This window comes from Engraulis encrasicolus, chromosome 16 (assembly GCF_034702125.1).
Source record: "Engraulis encrasicolus isolate BLACKSEA-1 chromosome 16, IST_EnEncr_1.0, whole genome shotgun sequence".
Taxonomy (NCBI): Eukaryota; Metazoa; Chordata; class Actinopteri; order Clupeiformes; family Engraulidae; genus Engraulis; species Engraulis encrasicolus.
In genome coordinates, this window is record NC_085872.1 from 30,820,210 (window position 1) to 30,830,633 (window position 10,424).

Genomic DNA, 10,424 nt, shown 5'->3' on the forward strand with positions numbered 1-10,424 from the left:
ATATACTCCCAGCTTCACACCCACAGGTACAGAGACAGAGAATGGGATAAAAATAGCTCCACGCTTAACACACCACGGACTCTGCGTCTTTTTTGTGCTCACGTGAGTCAGGCCTCATTCAACAACAAAAAAAGATTATTTCAAGAGAAATTAGCTGCGGAATTCGCACAGCAATCTAAGAGCGACACTCCTGAGTAATGGCGCAGAGAAAAGTGGCACGGTGCTTTGACTTAGCGGTGGCATGTTTACGCTTTGTATAGTTAATGGGTTGGAGCAAGAGCATAAAAGTGCTCCGTAAAAGCAAATGTGTTGACTCTTTCAACGATTCTCTGAGCATCGGGATTTGCAGGCGCAGAAACGCTAACAAGGGACTTTATTGTTCTCTGTAGAAGCACTTATGCCTTATGGCCTTGTGAACCCCAATCTGTGCCTGTTTTAAAAGTGCATTAGAGCAGACAGGGTTTGTCGAAAATCCTTTCAGTTCAGAGCTTGACACTCTTATAAAACCTATCTAAGTTTTAAGAATTTTCTTTCATGATTATGGTAATTGGCACTTTCGAGAGGATAAAATAATAAAGCTGTAACAAAAAAAGATCAGATGTACAATACATAGGCTTACTGTGTGGAACTATTTTACACAGTAAAAAAAGAATATTAAAAATGTACACAGTAACAACCCCCAGTCACACGCTAACCAAACAACCCACTCCACCGACAAAACACCCCCCACTACAGTTGTGGAGAACAGTTAAAAGCAGTGTTCAATCTCAGTTGTCATCTGTAATGATACTAACCACTTGTACTCCTATACAGCGGTACATAATCCACTTCCAATCCTATCTCTGGCCACAGACAAACACCTAGAATTAACAGAACATCAGGGTCTGGTTTTAGTGTTGGTAGAAGGGCACGGTGTCCGCGCGTTGAGCCTACCGAGACTTGTGATAGAGGAGCGGGCTAAATAGTCACATCCCGATGTCAGGACTGGACACCCTTCCCTGATCCCCGAAGCACAACATGACCCTCTCCCCCCTTCTCCCTCTCTCTCATCAACTCACGATGGCTGACATTGGGGGGCAACGTTTTAATTGGTAAAATCACATTTTGACTAATGAAGGAGCTTGTCGACCTTTTGATGGGGAGGTTAGTCTGTTCAGACCCAGGGCCTCGGAGTTAGATTGAATCGAGTCTGTCATTAACCTGTAGCCATGGATTTTCTGACATTACCACATTATCTGCTTCACTCTCTCCCACATAGAAGACACAATACCTGTTACTGCACAATGAGTGCCTCCATAGAGTGTACTCAACTATACTCATCAATTAATTTTGAAGAACACCGGCCATTTTCTCTTTTTAAAATATTCATCAAGGCTGCCTCTGTGGTAACCCTAATTCAAATCCTTTTAAAACAAAAACTTATAAAAAAATACCTTTTTTTGGCAATCATTTTTAAAAAGAGAAATTTGCAGCAGAACATTGTACAGTATTAGGCAAAGGAGGAAAGACAACCAGTCAGTAGCTCCAAAATTAGCATTAGCATTTTATTCAGATGGCTGGGGTCAGAGATGAATCATTTGTATTCCAGTACAGAAGATTATCCACAAAGCTCTGTCAAAAACCTTTCCCTGTCTTAAAGCTGATTCAGTCATTAGTGCCGATGGTATCTAACACCTCCCACCCCCCTTTTTGGTACAAATTCAAACAGTTGTGCTGACAAGATTGTTACTTTTTCTGTTTTTTATTGTTTTTCTTTTTTAGATTTTTTACAAAAAGACTGTCATACCTTCTACACATTATATGCCACCCAGTAATGTTTTTTTTGTATTTTTTTGTAAATAAATTTTGGAAATAACTTTTTTGCTGTTGTGAAAAGATAAAAACATGCAAAACTTGAATTTGTAGTCCAAATTATACATTTACAAGTTCTGAACTTTTTGCTTTTCATCAAAGACTACATCAAAAGGAAAGAAAAAAAAACATTATGTACACACAGTATCTTTACAGTGAAGTAAAAATTGAAAGTACCAGATGAGGACTAAGGCAAATGAAGTATACATGAAATTAGAACAAAATAAACATTTTGTTGTTGTTGTAAAATACTACACCACTTCAGAAAGAAAAAAAACTTATTTTGCTACAAAGTATGTTTCATGACTCCCTTTATTTGCAACCAGCTGCATGTGTTTAATTTTAGTGAAAAAATCTAAAACTCTAGCGTACTGTACAGTGCTGTTCTGATTTTTTCTGCCCATTATTGTTAATAAGGACTCCTTCATGTCGTTATTTTGCAATTCACTTAAATATTCATATTTTCAACAAACAGCAGTATTGAGTAACCAAAAAAAGCATGTAGATGCATACCACTGTAACATACTTTCTGTTTTGAAATCACTCCAAAAGTCATTACCATTAAAGCCTTGAACATAAAACTAATCATTCAGATCCAAAAAATGTACAAAAAGGCACATTAAATCCCAGTGCTTCTGTCCTGTGAAATTCAAGTTTGACTGAGCGCTTTCGATACCCCACAATTCAAACAGTGACACTTTGTCAATGTTTTGTTCCCCTTCTCCAAAAACATGACCCTTTCACACACCTAAGCGTTCAACAAGCATATGTATGCGTAGACTACAACAATAAGCCTAGGGTTGTCTCTTTTTTCGTGATTTGTGTTTCGTTGATTTACGTATGTTTTTTTTAAACTATTTAAAATCTTTTCCATTGTCATTCAGTCTTTGTGTGTGGGGGAGGAAATCAGTTATCAGAAGCTGTCCTCATTTATTGACTGGAGAAAGAAAGAACAAAAAAAGAATAAAACTTTTCTTTCCCCAATTTTTTCACTGCTCGTTTCATCTTCCACATCCGAGAGCGAGCAAGAGAGAGAGCAAGAGAGAGATAGAGATAGATCGAGAGAGAAAGAGAGAGAGAGAAATTTCTTAGTCGTCACTCCCGCCGTACATATCTGCGAGTTTCCTGAAGCGTGGGCCCCAGTCGTTGAGGTAATCGTAATCTTGGTCCCCTCCGCTGCTGGAGGAGTTGATGGAGCTGAGGGAGCCTGCCGTGGAGCCGCTGCCCTCGTAGTCGAACACCAACAGGGAGTCGTACGGTGGGGCTGTTGGGTCGTTATCGGCGGCCTTCAGTCCCTGTGCAGAGAAGGGCAGAGGATGGGGGAAAATGACTTGAGTATGAGATGAAAAAGAGGATGATTACCAAGATGTCATTGGGGATTCTGGGTAGTTTGGTAGTTCAAGGGGGAGGATGTTCAAAATTCCTTTCACAAGGTTAAACTCGTGTACCATTTTAGAAACTCGTGCTCATTTTCACTTTTCTTGCAAGTCACCATTTTTGCGGCAAGAATTTGGCCCATGTCATGTTTAACATGGAAGCCAAGGACAGTACATCATAGTGTTCACATACTGAAAATTCCTCTTTTCCTGTCTTTTGGATGCAATATCATCCGTGTGTTGAAGATAATCCCGGAACTCCCGGATTAATCACACCACAAGCTACTAAAGATGTATGAAAAGGTAATAAATATGCTAATAAATGGTAATAAATATGCTATAGAGATTGCCTGATGAAGGTCTAGTACCGAAACGTCGTTTATTAAAGAAAGAACAGCGAAATGGTCAGTGTGCGGGAGTATTGCTGAGTGACCCATGGTGCCATCTCCGACGCACCTGCTAGCTGAGGTGTGCGAAAAAAGCCGAAGTTTAATAAATACTGTATGCTTCAAATGCAGTGATGAAATGTTTTGAGTTGGAAGATGATATACATATTGTTCATAATGAGAAAAGCTAGAACAATCCATCTTTCACTTTACCTAAGTGTACATTCTGATTGGTGTCTATTGGATTATAGTTGGACCCCATGGTTTTTCTTCTTCCGAGTGTTAACTGACAACAGCATGTTAGAGTTGTCAACACATTTCGATCTGGCTTCAAACAGTCTGGACAGTCTTGACAGTCTGTGTGGAAAAGCTATGAGTTTATAAATAACTCAAATAAGGTAATGTTTGCTTCAATGCTTGATCTTTCCCAATCAGAGTGTACTACTCTTTCTCACTCCTCCATCGTGTGATCATGGACATGTTGGCTTGTGTCTGTTATTCACTGTTCTCTTCTACCAAAATGTGGAATCGTTTCCACTCCCGCACACATGCTCAGTGCATGTGAATGGTCAGATTTCATTCTTCGAAAGCATAGCCACCCTTTAGTCATAAACAAATGTCGTCAATATTATGATTATGTTCATATGACGGTATCCAAAATATCTTTGAAAAAACAGCTGTTTACCTGAGTGAGGCTAAATGTAAAATCAAGCATGACGTGTTTACATGAACACTTTTAGTCACTAATGTAACTGTTTGCATGAATAATACTGGTATTTCACTTTCTAATTACAGTGCTCTATTGTAATGTTCTGGCACTCCACTGAGCATGTCCCCAGCCTTAAACACCAGACCCAATATTTTATTTGGGATACTAAATTTGCAATTAAGTGTTTACATGTGGAAGCACAAAGCCAAGTGACTTCATTATCCCATCTTCCAAATACCAAATAGCACACAACCACAATTTATCAGGAGGCTAGTCAACAATACAAATGCATTCTGTGAATTTCTATTAAGACATTATCTATGTAAATAATGGACACAAAATGCTTAACTGATTTCTCAGCAAAAATAGCTCTGTGTAAGGAAAACAATAACAGTGCTAAAAATAATATTTTTCACCATAGCTTTTGAGTTTGTGCCCCTGGTCACAGCAAAATACTTGCCGACTGCATTGGCTGGTAAAATCTGTTAAGGTTGTGTCAGGATTTCCTGAAAATAGATCTGGGTGGAAGAAGCTCAAGTCATCTGACTTCTCTGCCTGAGACTTCTCTTTTAATTTCATGTCTTGACACCTCAAGGGGCTTAGTGAGAACATTCAAGATGTATCATTTTCTGTCAGTAATTAGAGGCAGTAGGCCATTCTGTCCTCCCATCATGCTGCTGCTAAACCTGACAGAGTGTTTCACAGTTTAAAAGAAGCTAGCAAGCTACTCGCTAACATATGGCTGAGGCAGGCAGGCTGGCAGACAAGACACTACAGTATGCTCGAGTCCTCAATCTATGTGTACGGAGGGTCTAAAGAATGTATTGTTGGGAGTAATAACAGTGAATACAGCATGGCGTCTGAAGTAGAACAGAGAGTGCTTCATGAAAACAAGCTTTGCAAAGTAAGGGTATTTTTTTTGTATGGAAGCTTTCTAACATTCACAAGATGATGACTTAAGGTATCAAAAAAGTATCCAAAACATGGAAAGAGGGGTAGAGAGAGAGAGAGAGAGAAAAAGACAAGGCAAAGAAGGGAGGGGAGGGAAAGGAGGGGGTAGTGTAGTGTGATTGTGCAGGTTCAGTAAACTCAATATTCCCAGTGCGCTTCCTTGTGACATACGGTTGGCCAGGCTTAGTTGGGTCCAGAAAACCGGAGAGGCTTCCGGGTCTGTCAGTGGAGCATTGGAGATAAACCAGACACACGGACATGAAAACAGCATGTCTGACAGCAGCGCTCACTCTCCCTCTCCCTCTCCCTCTCTCCCTGCATCTGAAGATCGGCTCACAGCACAGGCTCTCACTGATACCCAGGGAGAGAGAGAGGGGTGGGGGGGAGCAAGACAGAGAGAGAGAGAGAGATAGAGAGAGAGAGAGAGAGAGAGAGAGAGAGAGAGAGTGTGAGAGAAAGAGAATGTGAGAGAGAGAGAGAGAGAGAGAGAGAGAGAGAAAGAAAGGGATAGAACAAGAATGGAAAGAGCAAGAGAAAGATGAGGGAGTGAGTGAGCGAACAAGAGAAAAAGAGGAGGGAGGGTGAGGAGACAAAAATCTGCAAAAGGAGCTACAGTGCCTCTGACAGTCTGCCAGACTCTGCTACCATCTCAGCACAGCGGAATTAATAAGAGTTATCTATTAACAAACAACGCTGCCGAGCTGATCTTTTGAAAAAGCCATATGATTTATGAGAACTTCAGCTTAAATTTATGCAATATTTTTCTCTTGTTCCTCTTTATCAGCCTCTCTCTCTTTCTCTCTATCTTCCTCCTTTCTCCCCCCACTCCCTGTGCTATGAAATGAAAGAGGTAGGTGGAAAAAAGAGCCAGTGCCTCCGCACCTCACGATTATTTTCCACTTGTTAGCTCTCGTTAAGTGTTTGCTCAGGGCTGTGGCGCTGATAATTTGCCCTGAAATATGACAGATGGATCGTTCATTACAATTATAGCCGTCACTGCACCAGTGGTTAGCACCTCTCTGCCAGAGTTAGCACCCCACTGGCAGTGTGTGCGTGTTTGTGTGTGTGTGTGTGTGTTCGCACTTGAGTATGTATATCTGCATGTGTGTGTGTGTGCACGTGAGTGTGTAAGTGTGTGTTTGAGTATGTATATCTGCATATGTGTGTGTGTGTGTGTGTGTGTGTGTGTGTGTGTGTGTGTGTGTGTGTGTGTGTGTGTGTGTGTGTGTGTGTGTGTGTGTGTGTGTTGAGGAGGGGCCTGGCCTATCATGGCGCTCCTCTGGGCATTCCAGTGGAGTGAGTAATCAGATGGGGCCACAGGACAACACTGGGGCCATCTCCGGCCGATCACCACGCCGCCGCTACCGCTAATGGGCACCCAGGGACCCAGTCCAGCTCCCCTCTGCAGCCCAGACCCCACGCCTAACCCAAACACAGGCAGTTGGCCAAACCCGGGTCTCTCCATCTGCAACCCACCAGCCCCCGAATACTAATCCGAGAGAGCCAGGGTGCAGATGCCGTGCAGAGCGAGAGGAGGAAGTAAGACAGAATTGTTGAGCGCTCAATTTCCCCCAGTCCAGAAAAGGCTGTTTTTTTTGTTTTGTTGTTGTTGCGCCTCGCCAAGTTCCAAAGGGGTTGTGCTGTTCTTCTTATTGAACTATGGTGGGACTAAACAATCACAAACCTTTCCTGAAATGGCGCCATGCTTTGCTTAAGGCGCATTGCATCCCAGTGGATGTTGCAAGCAACATGACAGCACAAAGTATAAACAACAACAGCAACAGAGAAAAAAAAAATCCCAAACCAAAACAAATTGGTAGGGATGTGAAACAGGGGTTCTGCATTTCATTTCAAATGGTCACTTCTCGCTGCCAAATCTCCCCAGGACGGTAATACTGCACCACTTCGCTTGAGCTGAATGACTGTGCTTTAGGCCACGCCTCCATCCAGTCAGGAGAGGTTTCCTCAGGTGAAGGAGAGCCCCACTGCTGCTGCTGCTGTTGCTGAGCCTCTATAATCACTCCATTGTTTTTCTTTTTTATTCTTCCTCTCTTTTTTTCCTTTCTGCCTTTCGACGCTGAGTGGCCGGATTCTTTGGTAGATTTTTGCCCTCCTCTAATTAACCACCCCCGTGGCCCATGTCTGCCGAGACGCCGGGGCCCAGACTCTCGGGTGCCTTTTCATGCGGGTGCCGGCCGGGCAAGCGGCGAGGCTTGCCGATGGGAAGCCGGTCGCGCCGCGTGGTGCCGCCGCCCGATTCGCTGATTGCGAGTGGGACTGCACACTGTGTGAGTAATGAAATAGTCTGAGGCGGCCGGCTCTGACCAGTGGATGCTTCCTGTTTGTGGTGAGGCATGAAAGAAAAAAAGAAAACGTTGAAGGGGAAAGAAGAAACGAGGATGAAATTAAATCTCCTGGTTCTTATCTCCCTGTCCATCAAAAAATAAATAGCTGGAGCTGAGGATACCTACACCCTCTCTCTTTCTCTCTTTTTATCGGCTGTGGATATGCTGTAGTTTGTAGGGGTAAAAGAATACCCATGCTTGAATGCAAATAAAAACATAAATAAACAAAAAACATAAAATATGTCTGAGTGTGTGGTTTTTGGGGTCTTCCAACAGCGATTCAAACCAGCACCAAGAAATCGCTTGCTAAAAAAGAAGGGGGAAAAAAAACTACAAAGGAGTGAGTGTGTGGAGCCACACAGAACTGGAGTGAAAACTGAACAAGTAGACCCTAATCCAAAATACATGGGACAGCGCAAATGATGTATAGAGAAGAAGAGAGCGGTGAGACCGGAATCTGTTGGAGCTGGTTAAAAATACATGGCCACGCTTTTTTTCATCTCACGGCTCACCCCTCATGAATGAAGTCAACCAGCGCCTGCGGCATGGGAGATATGAGCCAAGCGGGCCCTGGGAGAGGGGGAGAAAGACCATGACCATGTCCTCTGTCCACCTTCCGCTCCCAACACTCACCGCTCACCTCAACAATTACACACCAATTCTTTTTTTTCCCCTTTTCCCCCCCCTTTTTGTTAAAGATTCAACAAATGTATTCTCACCAAAAATGGAATAAATGTGACAAATGCCACTGTCTCTCCACTGGCTGTCGGTGTGAGAACAGTTAATGCACATGAGAGAAAATTCCCCAGGCAAGGGAGAGAGTTTTTCTCTTTCTTTTTTTCATTTTTTGTCAAGGCTATGATCAAAGACTACAAAAGGAAAATGCCAGGCCCATGACAGATGAAAGCTAAGCTCTCCGTGACGAGGCCCAGATGACTCTGGTCTTGCCAGAACCTCGGAGAAGAACGCATTTGGGGATGACAGAACATTTAGAAAATGAGTTTAGTTGGTTTTGCCAGGCTTAATCTCATCTGATTTGATTTTCATGTGGCTGTAGCATGATATCCAATACTACATACAAAGGAATTCAGAGTCCAGAATTCTGAAGTACAGCGTGCAGCACTAAGTTATTACCAAAGACAATTTTGCCTGCTGAGCACTTTTGTGTGTGTGCGTGTGTGCGTGTGTGCGTGTGTGTGTGTGTGTGTGTGTGTGTGTGTGTGTGTGTGTGTGTGTGTGTGTGTGTGTGTGTGTATGTGTGTGTAAGTGTAGTAGACACACACCCACACACAACTAGAAGTCATTTAGCAGCAAAGTGAAACACTACAGCTGGCCAATATTCATGGCAGTGCAGAAGGTCAGTCAAGCTGTCGGCATGGGGAGTGACAGAACATGGATCAAGCCTCCTCCGCTGCAGTCCAATATGGCTGCAGCCCAAAACAGCCACCCCCACTCTTTCTCTCTCTTTCTGCACTCTCTCCTACTCTCTCTCTCTCTCTCTCTCTCTCCTACTCTCTCTCTTTCTCCTACTCTCTCTCTCTCTCCTCTCTCTCTCCTACTCTCTTTCTCTTTCTCTTTCTCTTTCTCTTACACACACACACACACACACACACACACACACACACACACACACACACACACACACACACACACACACACACACACACACACACACACACACACACACACACACAGAAAAATATTTCTGCTAGATCACTCCCACTACGCTAAAGGCCCCCTGATCACATCACATGAGGCAGGAGGGAGGACTGCGACAGAGCAGAGCACGCCCCCACCCCACCTCCCCGTCCAATGAGAGGTGACGCTGTCAGCACCCAGTGACAGCAGCCAATAATGCTGGGGTGCTGATGGGTTCTTTCTTTCTTTCTTGGTGAGTTTGAGAGGAAAGAAAGTGTGTGACAACAAGACAGGACTGATGCCAGACAGACTCTCAGCTCGGCTGGGAATCTCCCGAGGCCCTGCAGGACTGACTTTCGATCCCTCACCAGTGATTGAGAACGGAGGCTCAAATGGCTCAGGTGATAATGTGGAATGAGGGGAAAAAAAGCCATTGTGCTCTCCCAAGTCAGTGTGGGGCTGCTAAAGAATGAGACAATCGATGCTGTTTTTGTCAAAGGCTGATCAATGCAAACTCAACTTTCAATCTCAAGTCGACTACAGCCATTTCTGATGCCACTGACTCCCAATGAAACACAATGGAGAGGGCTCTACAGTGCGTCCACAATGGGGGACGCAGTCAAATACTGTTCGACGCCAGCTCAAGGCTGTGAAGACAGACACGTGAACGTGTCTCTCTCTCTCTGTTTGTGTGAATGTGTGTTCGTGTGTGTATGTGCATGTGTGTATTTTTTCTTGTTCGTCACACGTGTTTGCAAGCAAAAAAGAAGCATACGCCCTGTCTCTGATTCCCCAACCCCCATCCCCATCCCCTAAACCCTGCCCACAATGCTTACATTCTGTGTGTGTGTGTGTGTGTGTGTGTGTGTGTGTGTGTGTGTGTGTGTGTGTGTGTGTGTGTGTGTGTGTGTGTGTGTGTGTGTGTGTGTGTGTGTGTGTTTTGTTCGTCACACGTGTGTTTGCAAGCAAGCAAACAAGCAGACGCCCAGTCTCCCAGATTCCCCAATCCCTGTCCCCTTTAATAAACCCCGCCCACGATGCTTACCTCATTGATGAAGTCGCCGATGTCGCCGGGGTGCGGGGCGGCCGATCTGATGGGGTACTGGGGCTCCGGGTGGATGGGCCTCTCGTCCATGCGCCGGATCCCCACCGGCTTGATGGCGTCCGG

General features: G+C 44.1%; 1 protein-coding gene across 1 annotated transcript in view; it reads right to left on the reverse strand.

Annotated features, from left to right (window-relative positions):
* Nucleotides 1-1,530: 1,530 nt before the first annotated feature.
* The window catches only part of LOC134465604 (cadherin-2-like), an 87,262-nt gene continuing 78,368 nt past the window's right edge, over nt 1,531-10,424 (reverse strand). The window contains exons 15-16 of the mRNA XM_063219366.1: nt 10,302-10,424; nt 1,531-3,146 (exon numbers count right to left, since the gene is read on the reverse strand). The exon at nt 10,302-10,424 is cut by the window's right edge and continues 42 nt beyond it. Of these exons, the coding sequence (XP_063075436.1) occupies nt 2,940-3,146; nt 10,302-10,424 (330 nt within the window). The 3' untranslated portion in view covers nt 1,531-2,939. The remainder of the gene's footprint in view (nt 3,147-10,301) is intronic.